The sequence below is a fragment of the Babesia bigemina genome (assembly GCF_000981445.1).
Source record: "Babesia bigemina genome assembly Bbig001, chromosome : II".
NCBI classification, from domain to species: Eukaryota; Apicomplexa; class Aconoidasida; order Piroplasmida; family Babesiidae; genus Babesia; species Babesia bigemina.
The window spans coordinates 842,031-862,436 of record NC_027217.1 but is presented as its reverse complement, the minus strand read 5'-3'; the positions used below and the strand labels follow the sequence as shown (position 1 = coordinate 862,436).

Here is a 20,406-nt window from a genome sequence, read left to right as displayed (position 1 = left end):
TTCGTGTTTTTGGTGGGCTGGGAGGGGAGAGCCGGCGGCCGCCTTCCGCCGCTACACCCGCTCACAACCAATTATCCCGCCATGACTCTCAAAAAGGCGCCAAACAAGGAGGGCGCTACGCGGAATTACATAACGCGTAGCCAGGCGCTCAAGAAGCTCCAGGTGTCGCTCAAGGACTTCCAGCGGCTCTGCATCCTGAAAGGCGTGTACCCGCGTGACGTCGCTAGAGGAGGCACGCTCACGAGCAAGGGCATCAATCGCAGGAAGCTCAAGAAGGACAAAATCTATTACCATGTGAACGATGTGCGGTACCTGGGATCCGGCGACCTTCTCGCCAAGTTCCGTGACATCAGCGCGCACCTCAAGCGACATCGCAAACTGGTCACCCGAGGCGAACTGTACGACGCCAAGCTCGTCGAACGGAAGCGCCCGCGGTACTCGCTCGCAACCGTCGTCAAGGAACGCTGCCCAGCGCTCGTGAACGCAGTTGCCGACCTGGATGATGCGGTCTCTACCATCGCAGCAGTGGCGGGTAGGTCATTTATTGGTGAAAGTATAAAGCTGTGGCGTCAACCACGCGCTTTTTAGGTTCTGATGTTTATCAGTTACATAACTCTGTCGATGCTGTGTGATGTTGCGATGCCCCGCTAATGTTAATGCAGCGCTTCCGGCCAACAAAAAGAAGGGCATCGAGCCCAAAGTTGTGGACATGTGCCAGATGCACCTGCAGCACTTTCTGAAATATGTCAGCGAAACGCGTTGTCTGAAGAAGACCTTCATCTCAATCAAGGGGTTCTACTTCCAGGCGGAAATACTGGAGGAGACCGTGACGTGGATTCTCCCCCACTGCTTCGCACAGGTGTGTTGTGGTGCCTCGCTGTCCCCAATCGTTGGCGTTTAATATTGGACGCGTGTTGGGAAACAGATGTATATATACATGTCCTGTATTTGGTGTATTCTACAATAAATTAAGGTACTGTAAGGTGATTAAAGCTCTTTTGCATTCGCGTGTTGAGCCGGGTTCAGCGCGTGGTGCTTGGGGTTCATCGTTCAAATTTGCGACGCATTTTCGTTGGCACACGCGTGTAATATTCGTTCAGGAGATGCCTGATGAAGTGGACTTCAATGTAATCGCAACTTTTGTGGAGTACTACATCGAGCTCGTCAAACTGGTGAACTTCAAGCTGTACTCAATGGCAGGGCTGTCGTACCCGCCGAAAGTGAAGCCTGAATTCGCGCACATCGGCAATGAATTCGTGTACATGGAATCAACAGGCGGCACGGCAGTCACGGAGGGGCTGTTCAATGGGATGCGATTCAGCTTATCCCCCGAGGTGCCCCTGGTGCCGACCTGCCTCGTGATATTGTCGGCAGGCGGCACGATAACGGAGCTGGAGAACGCAACGCACGTTATCGTTGATAGGCCGGTTGCGGGTGCGTTTGAGCGTTTGGTGACTTTTACGGCGATGCGCAGATGTGGACCCAACGAAGGACTACGTGCAGCCGCAATACGTGTTCGACTGTCTGAACTGTGGAATCTTGTTGCCAGTCCAGCAATACGCAATAGGCGTGCCACTTCCGCACCATCTGTCTCCGTTTGTGGTACGTTGCTGCAAGGCAAACTATCAATGAATCCCAGGATGACTTGGCGGTGCCAGATAGGCAACTTGAGTTGGATAAACTCGTCAAGGAAGCGTCTCAGCGTTCCCTCACCAATGGTACGAAGCTTATGTGTGTTGTTGGATCACTAACATGCGTCTCAGATGATCCAGATGACCTTAAAACTCAGCGGATTAGGTTCCAAGAGGACATCAAGAAGGAGACCACCATGGTGAGTGCGATTCCAGAGCCAAACATGACCCTCGCAGACGGAAGAAATGAAACAAATGTCTAAGGCGCTAATGCCTAAGAAGACAAGACGCCTTCTCTCCAAAATCGAGGTCGGTTCACCACATGATGCCCGTGGCATACCGCGCAGTTCGGCGAACGACGGAAGGCTGAGGCTGCCGAGAAGCTCAGACAGAAGAAGGAAGCAATTAAACGTAAAACCAAATAAATCTCTTAGATTTCTTAATTCTATGAAACACAATGCTTGATAACGACGACACACTAGCCGACAGGGAAGTGCTCGGCGTGCTCCGCCAGCAGCTCCCGCCGCAGCTACGCAACGTCGAATCCGTCGAAGATCTGCTGGAGTACGGCATCTCTGTTGCCAAGGCCGAACGCGACAAAGCGGTGAAGAACTTTCTGAACACGTGGGTTCACGAGCTCTTGGTTCCCTGACGGAACGCAGCAAAAAACTCATGGCAAACATCAAGCTCCTTGAACGTCTGGATGACAATACTCGGGCATACATCGACGCAGGAAACGGGATATTCCTCCCAGCACGCCTGTTAGTTCGGAAAACGCGCAATTAAATGAATCTTAGGAAAGACCGGCGCATACTCGTTCACATCGGTTACCAATTCTACCTCGCTATGGACCACGACGAAGCGTACACATTCGCCTCCGAGCGGCTCAAGCTACTGCAAAAGTAGGTGGCATCAGCAAACAACTTTCATTGCACAGGAACATCGACGCGCTGAACGCCAAAGTGGCTGAGCAGCGGGCGCAGGCGTTTATAATTGCAGAAACGTTATGCACGATGTCAGCGGCGGGCATTCGTTGATTTTAGTGGCGAGGGTTGCTACGTGGAGCCGATAGTGCGCTAGGTTGGGTGTGTGACGCGCGGCTACTTGACCACACACCGAGAATTCCGCTCCGCACCCACAGGACATTCATAGTCAAAATGGTGTGTAAGGAGTTAGCTATACCGCAGGAGAACACGCTTGTGGCGGTTACGGACTCCATGTCCGCTAACCCGCAGCGGCTGGAATGTCTACTAACCAAGGGCCTGCTGCAACGAGATATCGATCTCTTGAAGGAAGGTATGTGGCAAATGTGAGGGCTAAATCACCGTGCAGCCGGATTCTCGACGCTTGAGTGTGTGGCCTACGCGCCGGCGAAGATGTTGCTTGACGTCAAGGGCCTCAGCGAGCAGAAGGTGGAGAAGATCAAATTGGCATGCAAGGAGCTTTGCCACCTCGGTTTTTGTTCGGCAACAGATTATCTGGAGGCCAGGGAAAACCTCATCAAGTTCACCACCGGGTCAACCGCCCTTGATGCGTTGCTGCAGGGTGGCGTCGAGACCGGCAACATCACTGAGATTTTCGGCGAGTTCAAAACGGGGAAGACGCAGTTATGTCACACACTGGCGGTAGGTTGTTAGCAACATTTCTCGATAATTCAAACCGTTTTATGTTGGCGTGTTGTCATTACCGGCTGTTGACGCTGACCCCTCCATGAACGTTGTTGTGCTCACTTCCATTCAGGTCACCTGCCAATTACCCGTGGAGCAGAGTGGAGGCGAGGGCAAATGTCTGTGGATCGACACCGAAGGCACATTCAGACCTGAGAGGATCGTTGCCATAGCTAAGCGCTTCGGGCTCTCGCCAGCCAACTGCCTCGAAAACATCGCGTACGCAAAAGCGTACAACACTGATCACCAACTGGAGCTGCTTATAGAAGCTGCCAACATCATGGCGCAGACGCGATTTGCGTTGCTCATTGTGGACAGTGCGACGGCTCTCTATCGCTCAGACTACTCGGGCAGAGGCGAGCTGGCCAATAGGCAGATGCATCTATGCAGGTTCCTCAGGGCCTTGCAGAGGATTGCAGACACCTTTGGGGTGGCCGTGGTCATCTCGAATCAGGTGCTCTCAAAAGTCGACAACATGGCCTCGTTCTACGGTGGGAATGACAAGATGCCGGTCGGTGGGAACATCATTGCGCACGCCAGCCAGACCAGGTTGTTCCTTCGGAAGTCAAGGGGAGACAGCCGTATCTGTAAAATTTACGATTCTCCAAGCCTTCCGGAAGGTGAGGCGGTCTTCGGCATCACTGAGGGCGGCATCGACGATTACACTGACAAGTCATTATGACGCGCCTTACATATCATAGTGGCCGTAAATTGGCCCATCGCATTTTTCACAAATGCAGCGAGACGCGGGTGCGGATTCTCATTTTGATGTCTCCAGTTGGCAATGCCGACATTTCCGACGCCTTTTTGCCCTGCCGCATTCGTTGCGACACATGTAACGTACAAACATTTATTTAACGATTATAAATGAACCTTAATGATCGTGGAGTGCGATTTTCAATCGGCAGGGAATGGCATAATCTTAATACACTGGTTGCATATGCGCTCCGTACACCATGAAAAAGTAGGTTGAATTGTGATGACCCTGGAGTGATCAGCAACATTTTAGTGGAGTTGTTAGATTTAGTAGGGTACTGAAACAAGCACGTGGTTAAAAATACAACGAAAATAGAAGATACAATACAGTTTTCAGCTGGAATCTCTGTTCCTGATTGTCCATATGAATACTACATGGCACGACCAGTGCTCAGGCTAATGCATACTCGACGCATTAATTAGATTCGTCCTGTAAAAACGATGGCATTACGTCATATCTGTAGCGTTGAGAGTATAATATGACGTGTAAGTTGTTGGTTGATGAAGTCATGACTCCAGAGCCGGTATCTAATGCCAGCCTTTGGAACATGACTCCTGGGAGAACGTCTAAGGCTTCAATGGACACTATTACATTGAGACGAGATAGTTGTTGCGATAGACGACTAGTGGTGGGATAAATGAAACTTATGTGCGCCTCCTGGTGTATACCCCTTGTATGGGTCGTGAATATCTCGTGGAATAAGGATGCAGTCATAGGTTTCTAATTACCGTTTCGCATTTGCAATCACGTAGAATATTATGACTAATACGATGAATGTTAGGCCTGACGTTTTTGAAAAGCGAGAACTAAGAGACGTTCCCATTTTCAACCACTACATTGGGTTTGCACGTCTCTAGATGTTTTTGTAACGTAAGCAGTGCTCATAACACCTATAGAAACACTGACATTCTCCACTACAAATGTTCGAACTAGTCCCACAGTTTTTGTCACTCATCTTCTCCCAGCTCGCTTGCATTACCCTGCGTATAGACTAAGGACGGCCCCGGAGTGCTGTAGCAGTTGGGGGTAAATTACGTTAGTTGTCCCATACGCCATATATATAGCGACGTGTCTCGACTAAGCGTTTGGTCGGTAAAATTGTATTAAATGTAAATTAGCTTCCAGGTACCTATGTAGAACACTCATGGCACTCTGGGTAAGCATAAGTGCATTGAACACCGTATATATCCAGTGTATACAACAGATATCCATTGCTTTATTAATAATGTAAACTCTTCATATCACTTATGAAATTGCAGGACCTAGAATTCCGTGTCCCGACCTTCTATAACATAAGCGATAGATGAAGGATGCCCTCTGCGCAATAGAAAAAATAGATGATTAGAATTTGTCACATATTGCAACTAGGATTACCTATATTCACGTACTAATTGTATCGCCGGATTATTAATACCTAATGGTGTGCTCTGATACTTATCTCATGAGGAGGATATAAAATGCGATGTTGTGGGTTTATGTTCAGAATCAGTGGCAAGTTTTTAAATATCAACAACGATATTATTGTCATCAAAAATCCAACGCTTCGACATTGTTTTCAGCTGCTACCATTTAAGAGTTCTAGGTGGAATTTTCGAGGATTACAGAAGTGAATATTTTGTCTTACGACCCAAGTGATTCATCCTGTTTCAAAAGGCGCGAATAAACAGATCGACAAACCTCGAGTCTCGCAAAACGAGTTGACCAGGGATGGATGGTTCGCGTTGGTTTTTTCAACATTACTCTCAAAGGCCGCAGCATCAATGTACACCCCGTAACACACATTACATTGCTCAATTATCACATACAAACAGTACAATTATACATAATATTGAGCTATCTTTAAAATTGCAGCTTACAAGTGATTAGTAGTTATCACTTCTCACGTTGACAGCCTGACATACATTAGTCTGTTTGGAGTTAGGCAATGAAGCTTCACGTATTAAAGTCTTAAATGTTTATTATGCCATCATAGTTGTGCTTCTATTAATTATTCATATTGTTGGTTCGAGGACCTCATATGGTGCTCATCTAGCTAATTTATACCTCTTTTGTATGTGTTGCTGGCAACTAATCCCGAAACAAATCAACGCACAACTCAGATGTTCATCATCTGAATACAGCTTATCATTACATTAACGGTGTTTTAAACTCAATGTTCTACTTGCATTGATTATTTGCCAGATTCGGCACCCAAAACTTAGCACCACAGGGATGGCAGCGGAAGGGTGGATACATGGACATCGAGAAACATTAAAACGAGGTGGGATTATTCAGTGGAGCAATACTCATAACTCTCCTATATGATAAAAATACGTTGTATCCGAATACTTTAAATAATTCAGTGTCAAATAAGTCGATATATGTAGCACAAGCTGGCACTCCCAAAGTCGCAATTTTTTTTTTATCATTCCTATGCCGTTCAGTAAAATTGCGAATGCTATAACCATGCGCCTGCAAACATCTTTTCCTTGAGCTTTTGCCGAAGGTTACTGGCTTCATCCGTCATGGCATCCATTCCGTCTGCGTGATACACTTGGATAGAGACTCGTGATCGTCTCCGTCTCCATCAAATTTATTTGATTAGCTATTTCTATTTCCAACATGGTGAAAGTGTTCTTCCCATATATGCGACATTGTTGTCGGATGGATTTCCTTCCTTAGTCTTTTGAATATTGGCTGTTGTGTCGTACGCGATCCATCCGCACTTACCACGCACTTCACTCCCGATCTTGTAGGCGTCTATCTGCTCCTTCGTTACTCCTATTTGCCTGTCAAGCACTGAGTGGATTCTCTTTCCTACATCTGTGGTGCCGTACTTCGCTACATCACGTATGTCATTTCATAGGGCAGTAATCGTAGCGAACAAAATGGGTTAAGTGCAACACAGAATGCAACTAGTGAGGATTCAAAGCCTCCGGCTCTATAATGAACGCATAGCTGCAGTAATTCTGTACAGGCTCACAGAATGCAGTTAGCTTCCCCCTAGCATTGTGATATCGTTTAAATGTCATTACATGTGTATACGAAATATGGAAGATCGAACCTAAATTATAATTTAGAATGCGACGTCCAACAGGAAACAAAGCACCTTCAAGGTGATTGTGACTTGACGTAGGTGATGCATCAATCGGAATTCATTTCGTTTTCTGATAGTAAATCATTCAAGTCGACCTTCTAGAAGTGAGTGAGGCCCATGTTGATGCTCAATATGCAGTAATCGATTAAGCTGTGGGCAGATCTTTCGGCAACCAGTGACTCAACCAGCAGTCGTCCTTATCATGCTTTTGATGTTGTTGTTGCCGCTGAATCTGCTCATCGTATGGCTGGTCAATAAGCATAGCTATCATCCGGATGTGCACGAGACACAATTACTTCGGCTGGGCAGTATTGCAGAAGGTTATATCTTTGCAACGTCATATATAGCCCGTTCCGCGAGTAAACAATTTGTATCACATTCTTTTTGTCTGTTGAATGGCATCATGTGTATCGATGTGCGTAACTGGTTGGACGCAGATGCAGCCCATGGCCACAGCTGTAGGCACCGGTGACCGTAACACACACGGATTCCAACGTCTATATCACACAATACTGCGAATTAAATATGTATATGGAAGGAGGAAGCGGTTTCGTGGACTTCCAGTAACCATTGATTATACCGTGAGATTTTTATTCGTATGGGACGGTGTATGTCGCCGTATCCAGGCGTCGAGATGATTATGATTTATTGACATTTACAACTTGATTTTAACAACCTGTATGAGACTGTCTGCTTTTTAGCGTCGCATGCATTGTTGTCTGCGACTTGAGGATTCCGACGTCGCGTAGCTCTGCCTCAGGCGCTGACCGCGTAATACGGATTCCTGATATAACCCTTTAGTTTACGTCTTAATAAGCATTATCATAATTATTCAAGTCATGGGGGATGATGATGATAACCGTTATCGCTGTATTTCCGTACCTGGGTTCCCGTGAAACGTCTTTCGACCATGACCTTTCTTGCATCCCCTGCCGCTTCTAGTTATCATGTTTTGGGACATTCCTCGTTGAAATAATATATAGTACAACTGATAAGACATGTATATCTGCTTGCAAGCCTGAAGAACGAATCTAAACTTCCCGGGCTCATCTCCACTCAACTAATCGCAACTCGGAAAGCAAGATAAATGGGCAAGATGAGTACTTGTGACGCTCAGTGTAACGCCATCAGTAGGTTCTTTACCTCGGCGATATATGAGGCGCGGTCACTTTTCACGAGTGGCGTGTTTTCCTTTTTAGAGGTTATGCTAGAACAAGTAGTGAGGGAGACAGTCACCGAAGATAATGTGAAAGCTGCGATAAAGAAACCAAGTGTTGAGCAGGTAATGGAAGCCGTGGTTAGGACGATTATGTGGTACATTTGGATTACATATGTAGTTCCTTTGATAGTTCTCTTGGGTTTCATAAGTGCATTACTCTTAGCGGCTTACGTCTACGGATGGGGGGCTAGGTGCTCATCAGCTTTTTTGAAAGGTACCACAATTACTCTGGAAATGATCATGTACTGCTTCTGGAAATTAAAGACATTACTCTATGCCTTTTTGAATACTTACAATGAATATGACGATTATGGTCTTCTCTCTAAATTTAGAGGCCACCGATACTTACCTGCCAAGTTTGCGAAATGTAAGCTGCGCTGAGTGATATCGGGAGCATCGATATGGGAGTGCCAATCTAGTAACTGTGTACTACGCTGGTGATTGGGCAAAGTTAGTACCGTCAAGATGAGGAGGAAGGCAATGAAAATACCGCTGGAACCTCGATTATAAACGAAGCCGGCGCTAGTTTTGTATCACAGCAAATTTACCAAAATCTAGGGATACGCATATATGCGTGCTAGTCGTTGCACTGGCTGCTGACGCAATACACGATTGCGAAGCTGCTAAAATGCAACGCGCCGAATGGGAGTTAGCAGGTGGATAGTGATTGATGATACCTTAGGTACACAAAAGTCGTGTACCGTCTGTATTTCTACTCGTGAATCACATGAGCGGAAACAAATGCAAATTCTGCATGGGAATGGTAGTATACATTATCACGTTGAGCCAGGGAGGTGGGCCGCCTGTACACCCTTGCGGAGCTGGAAATTGCTACGGAAGTCAACCTTTACCTCAAACCATCCACTCAATAATGAGGATCTCAAGGTATTTACCGAGAACTTATACACACTGTGGGCATGACCCAGGCCACGGAAGATGCAAACTCACGCAAGGGCATCGACGTGGTCGGCAAAACTGCATATTATATATGAAGATTATAATTGCTGGTAAAAATGGAGTTATCGGATGTAAAGGTAAACGTGCCGATACACGAATACACCTTCAGCGTTATCGTCTACGACAGCGGTAGGGCACACATGGACATTCCTCTCTAGATCTAAAGCGAAGCCAATCCTACGCTCGTATATGCAAACGTGTTCTCATCACGAAACTGTGGTTGTAGTAAACACAGCACTCTTTATACACGCGGGCCAATCGGATGGACTCTTGGGCTGGTTTCGCTTATGCTGCAGATGAGATGCCCATGAGTGGTGTAATGCTCTCATGGCAATTGATATATGAATCCACGTGCACTAACAACACCGGGACGTACTATTGCAGGCTTATTACAAGTACAACTAACTTGGTCTGATATATATATCGCAAGGCCAGTTACGGGCACATTGTTCAGCCTAACATCCGACATCACGGGAGTGCTTCATTTTCTTCTGGGATTATTTGGTATAGTGATGGCGATAATTTGTGGATCCATGCACGTGCTGGATGCCACTGTCAGCAGTGCTGTGCAAGTGGTTAGACAGAATACATAGCGGATGGAATTCTGGTTATCAATGTTGTAATTGAAAAAGTACAGTCGACTTTTGATTTGTCCTTTTTCTTAGATGTTGGTCTTGTAGACGTACACCATAACAACGTGATACCAGCAGACACGATGCATTCGTGCGCAATGGATACAACATTGGCTGTCACTCCATTTGCTGTGCTTCGCTACAGCGACTTGTTGTGGAGAAGTTTAACACACATCAACGGCAACTTACAGTGTAATATAGTTTCATACATTTATCTCTCGTTGCTTGGCTCGATTGTAATAGCCAGCAGTGTCGTACAATGACAACGTACTGAGACCCGGTTGGCAGCGTGGCCGAGGTGTTGGGTCATTCGCCAAGTCTTTGGGACGTTAGATAAACTGAATCGGCGTATACGTTTACCATAAGATTTACCGACAGGATTGTATAATTGAATACCACAGCTGTGGCGCATGTATTGTCAGCATCGTGATAAGCCTCGAGGTCGTAACCCCAGACTGCACCCTAGCAGATGCTTTGAGGGGCGCCCCGCAAACATAGCTACCCACTTATTCGTTACCCCGAAAGAGTGGCAACGCGAGTGCGCACCATGCCAGTCTGGGTGGAGTGTATACATGCTCCTTGCTTCAAATACAGTTGGGTTTATTTTGATTCAGATAATGCTGGAACACTCACAAGTTGGTGCATGTGTTAGCCGTAAATATCGCCTTCGTTTAAGGCCGGCCAAATTCGGCGCTTGCGAGGGCATTTTTGTACGCCAGTCCGTAGGTACCTTTCCATTTGAAGAGTGCTTTGTTCACTCAACGTAGATGGCAATATACTTCACGCTACTTCATTCGAATCCGTCGCGCACAAGATAACGGCGTCTGCTGGAGCGGATGAGCGAAATGTGGAGGGGCATCTGCCTACCGGAGCGGGTGAAAATGATCGTGTAAAGACTGTACTTAAATATGTGGGCGGGGATTGTGAAGAGCATAGGCGAAGGCGTAAGGAGATGTCAAAGCGGTAGCATGAGTTGCTCATGAAGAGCTTCGCTTTAATGAACGGATTATTGTAACATGTTTAATCATGTAACATATCAGATTTGAATAATATTACAAAGGATAAATTGTACGGTAACACTCCTCACGGAGCAGATGGTAGTGAAGACGCTGCCGATAGCACAGATCACGCTACGCCTCAAGAATCAGATGATTCCAAGGCCGAAGTATCGTAACTATGAACTCCAGTACACCGGTAGTATCTACATCAAGGTGGTAAAATACGTACCGTATTTGACCGACCCTGGTTAAGGGAACAATGTGGTACTATTTTGATGAACGGTATAGTAACACCTGTGTGCCACCAACCCATGCTATGCACTTCCTTCAAGCAACGGCTGACTTCACCCATCTAACTGGCAACATGAAGGTAGTGTAATAAAAGAGTTTTTGCTCATATGCCTCGTAGGTCAATGCAGGTGATCACCCAAAACCTGCGGCATAGAAGCGCCTTGCTTGGTTAGACAGTAATTTGCCTGCTAAATGTACAAAGGTTGAATGATTATGTGCTGCTATAGGGGCGACGTGTGAACGGTCGGCATCTTAATCCTGCACCGTTGTCCACGCAGGCACTTGTTGGACAGTTAGCGTGCCATGTAAAAGCGGCAGGTACGTGTTTGACTGAACTATCAGTATAACTTCTCGTTGGAACACAGCTCATTTTATGTATGCATGGGCAAACGCTGTATAAAAACGTGGGCAACTGTGGTTCAGGAATCCAGAGGTTTAGGGCAACCATGAAATCCATGATTCGCTTATTCTGTTTGGCATGGGACCCCAGGATATGAAGGTGTAAATATAAAAAAACTGTTGGTAAAGCGCCTGGTTATTCTACATACCAAACTAGAAGCAAATCTGGGGAACCGTCGTGGTAGTCAAGCACAACATTACCCGGTTACATACAATGGCCCCAAACACATAGTTGTGCCACGTTCTTCGGCAGGATGTGGTAACAGCTGGAAGAACAGCTGTGTTACGGGGATGGTGCATTAACATGTTTAAAGTGCAGCTGTTATGAGCCACAAGTCGTCGGAATTAAAGTTGCGGCAGTCACATGAAGCATGAAACTGTGACTACCACGGTAAACGGCGCAAGTAGTGACTGCATTACTCGTCGTGCTATTGCTGTGTTGATAACAAGAAGGTACTGCGAGGCTCCATAGGCGCTGCCACATAAGATCGGCAATCCATGGTAACATTTTAAGGATACACGTATGCATTGTTACATAATGTTCTACTATATCTAGGTACGTTATGCGCAATTCCTATGTAAAATGTATATAGACGGTGACTCGCGTTCTGCGCGCTGCATGTCACGTTAATTGGGTAGACACGGTAGGAATGTGGCATCATAAACATCTTTTCACTTATGATATTTCCCTGTTTATTGTGTATGCAGGTTATTGGATTGCGATAGAGCATAATTGTAAGAGAAAGTAGCGACACTTGCGTTGTGCTGCACGCCGTAGACACAGGTGCTTAAATACGAGGTATGTTTTATATCCTGTTTTGCAGGTAAACGCACAAGACACAAGTTCATAGAAGTTGTCTCATTAAACGAATCTTTTACAAAATGGTGTACAACTCGTTGACTGAGGCTCCTCACAACGTCAAGGAGGGCATTGACTGGTTGGTGGCCTTGAAGGGAGATGATGCTGAAAAGAACTTGGTTGCAATGGGCGCCGCCCTTTACGATTTTTTAGCAGAAAAACCCGTCGGACACACGCATGTGCCAGCGCTCGAGAAAGTCAAGCGTGTCACTAAAACGTTCATGGAGCAAGAGGGGGTCAAAAACGTGTGGCCCTTCAAAGTGATGCTGCAGAGATTCATTAAGCCTGTGAATACAAATCCCAGTTGGTTTTCAAGGTTGTTTAACGCTGTCAAGGAAAGCGATTATAAGAATGTCGTAAAAACTAGGGGTCTTACTGCTAATACCATTGCGGGACAATTAAGTAAAGCTGTGGATGGTTGTGAACGTTTCCTGGACAAGATCAAGGTACCTGACCAGTACGAGTCTTCATACAGTTCAGAAGCGACGTGGGAGGCATCATGCTCAAAAAAGCCGGAATATTGTGCAGCGGTCCTAGTCGGTATTGCGCCTATGTTATACACGGGTATACGTTCTTTGTTGAAGACAAGCGAGGATGAAGTACTGAGAAGTGCGCCTTTCATATGTGGCAAGAGTCGAATCCCAACTATTTTGGAGGCCTTAGGTTTTAAAGGCGCTGGATGTCAAGATGACATGAGCAGGAAATATGTTTTAAAGGCGGTGGGAAATGTTAATTTTAGAATGTTGGATACATTATACGATCTCTCTGGCTTCTGGGCTTTCTATGGATCTAGCACAACGGATGTTGACGCTGAACCATCCGTTGACGGTGAGGGTGAACAGTCCATGATCCCCGAAGCTGAACCATCCGTTGACGGTGAGGGTGAACAGTCCATGATCCCCGAAGCCGAACCATCCGTTGACGGTGAGGGTGAACAGTCCATGATCCCCGAAGCTGAACCATCCGTTGACGGTGAGGGTGAACAGTCCATGATCCCCGAAGCTGAACCATCCGTTGACGGTGAGGGTGAACAGTCCATGATCCCCGAAGCTGAACCATCCGTTGACGGTGAGGGTGAACAGTCCATGATCCCCGAAGCTGAACCATCCGTTGACGGTGAGGGTGAACAGTCCATGATCCCTGAAGCTGAACCATCCGTTGACGGTGAGGGTGAACAGTCCATGATCCCCGAAGCTGAACCATCCGCCGAGCCCGTGAAGCCTGAAGTCGATGAGGTTGAACAGCCTGTGAAGGTTGCGAAGGCTGCTAAAGTGGCGAGGTCTGTGAAAGCCGCCAAGAAAGCTGCTAAGAAGGTTTCCAAGAAGGCCCGTCAGAAAAAACAGAAGAAACAGCAGGAATCCGCTGAGCAGTGAATGGTAGTCTTACGACTACTCACCGGTTATTTGTAATTTAAAAATCCGGTGATGGTCACAAAAATATATTAACTTTTAATATACATTATTGCTGTAGTAGAATAATGGTGAACATAATCCCGAACTTCTACATTATGTCTTTTATAGCGCAATTTGCCGCCTGGTTGTTACTGTGTTGAATCTATTCATCTTCGCATAACATGCGGATATTGTGTGCGTAGTAGCAGCTTAGAGTGCACGGCCCACGCTCCTGACTTTCAGATAGCAGTTATACTAATTTTGAGCACCGTAACTGACCAATTAGAGTGTAAATAAGTGACGTAGTGCCAATAGTCTCTGGTAGCCACGCCACTTGGCACAACTGTATCTGTTTGACCAAAATATACTTACAGCTATAACACTATATGGTTTAACCCCCTCCCACATAAGCACACATTCCACAACTTCGATGTTTGCATGTTCAGATGCAATGGCTCTATTAGCTTATGCAAAATGACGGCATGTCTCCATATTTTACACATATGCAAATGCATCTACAGCCTATTAGCATTCAAGAATCCCTACAGTGCAACACGAAATGTTCACATAGCAGTATACAATGTAAGGAACACCATTCCACAGCTGTCACCCGGTTAAATTGAATAAGTGATCTGCCATTATTGGCAGAGTTTGCGACCTATTAGCGAAATGGTTGTACATAACCGGAAACGTAAGGTCGAACACACTAGCTTCACGGTCATCGCCATATACATGGACACCCTATGTTACAAATTAAAAAGTTCTGTTATTCGAGTTTATCACACAGGCATACCCTCTTACAGTCACGGTTGAGTGTTCACCGATTCCGCAAGATTTAGCGTTCACGATCTACAGGCATAACTCAGCGTTCCGCTGAACTGCACTGGAGCTACAGGCCTCTTGTACGTGATTCCTAGCACGTTGCACTGCTGCACTAGCTGCATAATCACCTTGTTCTGCAGCTTGAAAATATATTTGGGGCAAGCCCAGTTGTCCAGATAGGTCACGAGAACTTTAACCATATAATAGTGTCCAACTTGGACCTCAGACCCGTACACGAAACAGCCGTCACGGACGAACTCGCGTGGATGTCCGTTTACAAAGCTCTTGACGTTCTCAACCAGCTGCTTCAGGGCTGCTGGCGTGGTGGAGGCTCCCACCTTCAACACAATTTCGGTTGACGCATGGCGCGCACGCGTCTCGTTGATGATGTTCATGGTGCTCAGCACCGAATTCTGGTAAGCGATAACCTTTTCATGAACGCAGCGGAACTCCGTATTGTAGGTGGTGATGGACTTCACGTACATTGCCTCGCCGTTGTCGATGCGGATACGGTCGCCGACATTGTACGGGTTGGACAGCACCACGAATATAATGGCGGTAATGAAACTGGTGTACATGTAGCTCAGGGCTACAATCATGGCGGAGAAGAAACCGATAACCGAAGGAAGCACGATATTCTTGTTCACCCGGAAGGTCATCAAGAACACGACGAAAATCAAGAACCACAACGCAGTGCTTAGAAGACGGCTCACCAGCCCCAATATGCTCCGCTGATTCTTGAGCGCGCTCATAAGCCTTTTACGTAGCGAGCACATATACAATACGTTCCTCGTGAAGACCTCCGAGCTGACATACCCACAGTTTCCTATATCGTACGCCACGAAAAACGCCTCTACCACCGACGGATTTAGCTGCGAAAACATCTTGGGCGTGATGAAACGACGGTCGTCGTTGTCCGTATCGGATCGTCGCAACTTCGAGTTGTGGCGATGATAATCGGTACTGCTTTCGTCAGCGGAGGCAACGTCAGAATCATCTCCATTGGAGGCCATCCTTATCGAATGGTGGCGCGTATGGGCTTTAGCGATTAGTGGATCGGCCGCGAACCGCTGCGTACGCCTTGAAACGGAACGGTCGATGGGCATGTCCAAAGTTGACGTGCTGGCGCCGCTTTCGTACGCTGCTGGCTTCACAACGAGGAAACGCCTTTGCTGGCCTGACAATGCCCGCACGACATCAGGGTGGTCAAGCGCTGCCATGGTCTCGTATATGTGATCAAACAGTAGCTGCGAGTACTCCTCCACTGTTTTCTTGGACACCAGTGGAACGTAGTAATCCATGAACAGCAGTTCCGAGGGATTGTGAACCACGTAGTGCAAAGCGCTCCAGTTCGTCAGCACGTTGGTCAAACACTGTTTGATCCAGCGTTTCTTGTAGAACTGCGGCAGCTCGTTCACCTTGTGCTGCATGTCGGCACAGTTGTGCTTTCGGAACTTCCAGCAGTGTATTGGCGGGCGGAAGATCGTGAAGTGTTTCGCATCATAATACACTTGGTGATTATGGATGATCGGCGTTTCAGGCATCGGCAGCTTATCGATGGCTCTGCGAGCACGCTCCAGGCGTTCGATAACTATGGGGTCATCCGAATCGCGCGCAGCGTTCACGTAATTCAACCTAGTCATTATTTGCAAACAATCGACCCTTTAACCCACCATGCAACGTTGAACCTTCGCAGCATCGCCTGATCCTCTAGGAAACCCCGCAACTCGGCGCTGTAGTTTGGCAAAAAGCTCACCTCGAAGAGGAACAGCAACGAGCTGAGCACAAGCTTCCTCATCGATATTAGAATTAGCAGCTGGAATGCCGAATTCGCCCAGGCGTAGCAACGCAGGTCAATCTCATGCAGTTTCGAGAAACTTTCGCCGAAAATCTCGAAGCGGTAATACAGCAAGGAGGTTCCGTCATACACTGCGCATTCGTCAGTTGCTACGCACATCGCACATACCTGGAACGGTGTACTTGCGGAACAGGGTGTAGTTTACGATAGTCCAGACACAATACGCCGCGGCTGGATCAACGGCGTAAGTCACCACAACCGCAAGGCGCGAAATGTAGAACAGCGGTTGTACGAGCAGCTTGATGGCGACGTACCTACGGCATGCAGCAACCACACCCTATCAGCTCACCTCACACTCATGACTCCAACCAACGTGCAGGCGAACGCAGCCAGCGTTGTTAAGAGGAAACAGAGACCATTGCGGATGGTCTGGAAATGCGATAAGTTGTCGTTGAGCATGTCCACGGCCTCGACCTGCAAAACGTTGAGAGGCGCAACCAGTCCATTACCGAATCCACAACCATGCTCTCCGACAGAAAAGATTCCATACTGCTGGAGAACTTCGCACGCAGCGGCAGGGTCACTGACGGTCATTAACGCGAAAGGGGAGGAACTTACATGGACCGAAGCAGATGGCGATGAAGAACACGGATACGTGCACGGCGAAGATCCATAGTGCCGTACTGTCGTGAAGGAACTCGTGCGCTAACCATTCCAAGGGACGGCACCAGTTGGTATTCAACAGTGGATCATCCGACTCATCGTACTCTGAGCGCGGATGAGGAAAGCTCGCAGAGGCGCAACCTACCGATCGGGGTAACAGGTCTCACTTTCTCCTCCTCAACAGTGTCACTTGCCTGAGATGTCGCCGTCTCTTTTCCGGTATCGCTGGACTCGGCCTACGCAACAGTGTACACATCGATATAGGCTTAAACGTACCCGCATGTATGGCTTCACGCCGGAGTCATCCATCCTAGTTTTAAAATGTACCTCCATCTCCCGCCATATGTGTGCGAAAGAACAAGTCTACTGACGAGCAGCCGGCAATGGGTGGGGAAGCGCAAGTCCCGCAGTCACAAAACCATACCACGCGACGCTTGCTGGCTTCGATCTCGCTGGAATCTTATACATACGATCGATATGCGTGTGTTGCGCCGATTTTGATGCCCCGTCGTGGTACCGCTCGCACTACCATGGTGTAAAGACGGCTGCACATCACCTTAGCTAAAGCCGCGGCATGTTCTGCCGTCGGCTCCTACGATGGCGGGCACTGAGCACCCATGCCCGCAACGTCATCCCAGCCAACGCAGAACTTGCCGCTGGAGCGTACGAGCCGCCGCCTTTCGATTTTGAGGCCATCGACGCCATCTTACAATCCAGGGCTAAAAAGACACAGCATGAAAGCTCTGAAGTGGCGCCTTCGTCGATTTCCACGGCTCAACCTCCGTCTAAGGAACGTGGAATAGTGCTAGAAAATGACGAGAAATCGTTGTTTTACTTGTTTCTCAGAGAGACGAATGCAGTCATCTTCGCCGCCACCGCCCTGGCGAAGAAGGGCAAACTGCTTGCATCAGATCAACCGTCAGAAGGCCAGTTCGAGAAGACCCAGAGCGAATGGCTCTGCGAGCGCATGGCCGATCGACTACTATCCTACAGTGTCGATAATCGCATCATCGTGCTGCAGCGGTCACTTGCGGGATGGCACCACTCTAGACAGCACCATTGGCACCGTTTGGCGAAAACGGCGCTGCGGAGCTGCTTCCTCAACGACGAATTCCCGAACGCGCAGCACGCGGCCAAGATATGCGCCGCACTGAGCAAGTGGCGGTGCAGGGATATCGCCGAGGTGAGGCAGAAGCTTAACCTGGCCATACTGGCCGCCGAGGGGTGGAACGTCGACAAGGCTTCGCACGTTCTGTGGAGTCTCACGCACCTGAGGGAGTTCGAGATGAGCGCATTTGATTACATGAACAACGTAGTTGCCACCGCGCTGTCGAAGCCGGATTTCGACGCGACGTCGTTGATGGATGACACCGTCCACCGGATCCTGAACGCTAACATCGTTAGGATGTCACACACAGGTAGACAGCACCGTGCGGTCCTCACTGTGCTAAGGGTGCTCACTGAGCAGCCCCATGCGGTCAGCCATCTGAGCCCCAAAACGATGCTGGCGGTTTCCGCAGCGATGCCGCTCTGTTCGGAGATGGGCATCACGGAGCACATTGCGCGAAGGCTATCGAGCTCTATGCACAATTTCACGCATGTGCAAGCAGCTCATGTGTTTTACAACTTCGCTCTGGTTGCGCCTAGCCTTCCTTCGGCCGTAGTGGACCAGCTCGTCGGGGCACTCTTTGACTTCAAGGAGACACTGTACAAGACCGAGGCTGCTTACGTGCCCAGCCTGACCGCGAAGTTGCTGTTCACCTTCATGACATTCTTACGCGGCTTGGACCATTGTTTCATCAGCAAGTGCCTCGCCGACCTGAACGCCAACCTGCATCTGCTAGGACCTTTCTCCTTGGTGGGCAACCTGCAATACATCAAACTTTACATGGATTCGTCGACCTGCGACCTTACGGGCCAGCAGTTAACCAGTTTGCAAAACACGTGGAACAACATGGTTAAGACGGACGATTACGGCGATTTTGTGAAGCCGCTCTTCGGCAAGGATGGACAAGCTCCATTAGATAATCTGAAGCTGTGGCATTACGGCGCCCTTTACAGGCTCACAAAGCTCGGATATGAGCCTATGATGAGGCAAATTGACAGCTTCAGATGCGGCGTTGGTACGGACAACGTCACACCGGCCATGAAGGACTTTTTGCTTTTTATTGTTAACGTGAGCGCTCAACGGGAAGTGATCGCAGACAGAAGGATGCTAAATGCCATTCTAATCCTGGCTTCACATCTCAGGGACATGTCCGACGGCAACGCCAGGGCGGAGGAATACTGGGAACCCGTGAAGTTCCATATGGCGGCGCTAGGAATCCTAGACATCTTCGAGCGAGAGTGCGAGGCCTCGCCGTCTAGTGCAGCTAAGTCGGGTAACGATATACCGACTATGACGGCACTACGTCTGGCAATGACGGAGTCGACTGGCGGGTGTGATGCCGACCCGATTTTTGCGTGGTTGAGGAGTAAGGCACTCGGAGCTACCGCTGCCGACGTCGAGAAAGATGCGCTTGCCGTGCGTTACGTTATGTTCATGTGCCTGATACGCGACAACTTTATCGCCTCGATGCTTAAAAATGCGTCGGATGAGCCTATTATGAAGGTACTGAAGCAGTCGTTCTACGCCGGGGCGTGTGGGCGGCTTTTCCACCCCAAAGACAGCACCGACCCAGTGGTCAGCGAGGTTCTGGAATACCTGAACGCCTCGTCACAGATACCAATCGTTCCGGTAAACAGCGGCGTCGCCCATGCCAAGCTTTTTTTCATGCAAGACACGCCGCGACTTCTGCTGCAGCTGCTACCCGAGGTTGCGCTGGCCGAACTGTGTTGTCAGCAAAGGCATCATGTGGAACTGTGGGACGTCGCTGCTTGGCTACAGGGATCAAAGCAGAGCGATTCGCTGTGTAGGTACCTGGAAGAGGTTGGGGAGGCAAAGCCGCTGAACAGCAGGACGTCGTTCAGGGAGCTTGCAGGCAACGTTGACCGCCCCCTCTTCGAGGTCAAAAGGGTCAGGCGTAACTTCAACTTCGGCCCCTACATGTGTCATGTTGGCCTTTTCGGCGACGAGGATTCGCATATCGCATTGCTGTTCGTGCACACCCTCAGCGGCGTAGGCGGGGGAGACAGGTTTGCGGAGCACATCTTCGACGTCCAGCGCCGAAAGGCGCTGGGAATCCTGGGTGTGCAGTACATAGATCTGTTAAAATTGACAGACGGAAATAATTAGTGTAGCACAGT

General features: G+C 48.3%; 8 protein-coding genes across 8 annotated transcripts; 7 read left to right on the top strand and 1 right to left on the bottom strand.

Moving 5' to 3' along the window:
• Positions 1-81: 81 nt before the first annotated feature.
• Positions 82-2,056, top strand: BBBOND_0203760 (pescadillo N-terminus family protein, putative; the record flags this gene model as incomplete). The annotated part of the gene is made up of 8 exons (XM_012911950.1): positions 82-532; positions 663-859; positions 1,101-1,434; positions 1,475-1,602; positions 1,640-1,718; positions 1,764-1,831; positions 1,869-1,940; positions 1,979-2,056. The coding sequence occupies 8 exons, from the start codon at positions 82-84 to the stop codon at positions 2,054-2,056; spliced, it is 1,407 nt and encodes a 468-aa protein (XP_012767404.1).
• Positions 2,057-2,088: 32 nt separating this feature from the next.
• Positions 2,089-2,668, top strand: BBBOND_0203750 (hypothetical protein; the record flags this gene model as incomplete). Its single annotated transcript, XM_012911949.1, has 4 exons — positions 2,089-2,255; positions 2,294-2,392; positions 2,429-2,533; positions 2,569-2,668. The coding sequence occupies 4 exons, from the start codon at positions 2,089-2,091 to the stop codon at positions 2,666-2,668; spliced, it is 471 nt and encodes a 156-aa protein (XP_012767403.1).
• Positions 2,669-2,788: 120 nt separating this feature from the next.
• Positions 2,789-3,980, top strand: BBBOND_0203740 (Rad51 protein, putative; the record flags this gene model as incomplete). Its single annotated transcript, XM_012911948.1, has 3 exons — positions 2,789-2,927; positions 2,964-3,256; positions 3,372-3,980. The coding sequence occupies 3 exons, from the start codon at positions 2,789-2,791 to the stop codon at positions 3,978-3,980; spliced, it is 1,041 nt and encodes a 346-aa protein (XP_012767402.1).
• Positions 3,981-8,227: 4,247 nt separating this feature from the next.
• Positions 8,228-8,731, top strand: BBBOND_0203730 (hypothetical protein; the record flags this gene model as incomplete). The annotated part of the gene is made up of 1 exon (XM_012911947.1): positions 8,228-8,731. The coding sequence occupies one exon, from the start codon at positions 8,228-8,230 to the stop codon at positions 8,729-8,731; it is 504 nt and encodes a 167-aa protein (XP_012767401.1).
• A 632-nt stretch (positions 8,732-9,363) lies between these two features.
• On the top strand, positions 9,364-9,722 carry BBBOND_0203720 (hypothetical protein; the record flags this gene model as incomplete). The annotated part of the gene is made up of 2 exons (XM_012911946.1): positions 9,364-9,436; positions 9,604-9,722. 2 exons carry the CDS (start codon positions 9,364-9,366, stop codon positions 9,720-9,722), a joined length of 192 nt encoding a protein of 63 aa, XP_012767400.1.
• Positions 9,723-12,509: 2,787 nt separating this feature from the next.
• Positions 12,510-13,859, top strand: BBBOND_0203710 (hypothetical protein; the record flags this gene model as incomplete). Its single annotated transcript, XM_012911945.1, has 1 exon — positions 12,510-13,859. The coding sequence occupies one exon, from the start codon at positions 12,510-12,512 to the stop codon at positions 13,857-13,859; it is 1,350 nt and encodes a 449-aa protein (XP_012767399.1).
• Positions 13,860-14,719: 860 nt separating this feature from the next.
• On the bottom strand, positions 14,720-17,493 carry BBBOND_0203700 (hypothetical protein, conserved; the record flags this gene model as incomplete). Its single annotated transcript, XM_012911944.1, has 8 exons — positions 14,720-16,334; positions 16,373-16,628; positions 16,666-16,811; positions 16,847-16,971; positions 17,007-17,080; positions 17,116-17,265; positions 17,306-17,396; positions 17,437-17,493. 8 exons carry the CDS (start codon positions 17,491-17,493, stop codon positions 14,720-14,722), a joined length of 2,514 nt encoding a protein of 837 aa, XP_012767398.1.
• A 241-nt stretch (positions 17,494-17,734) lies between these two features.
• Positions 17,735-20,395, top strand: BBBOND_0203690 (hypothetical protein, conserved; the record flags this gene model as incomplete). The annotated part of the gene is made up of 1 exon (XM_012911943.1): positions 17,735-20,395. One exon carries the CDS (start codon positions 17,735-17,737, stop codon positions 20,393-20,395), a length of 2,661 nt encoding a protein of 886 aa, XP_012767397.1.
• Between the last annotated feature and the right edge of the window lie 11 nt (positions 20,396-20,406).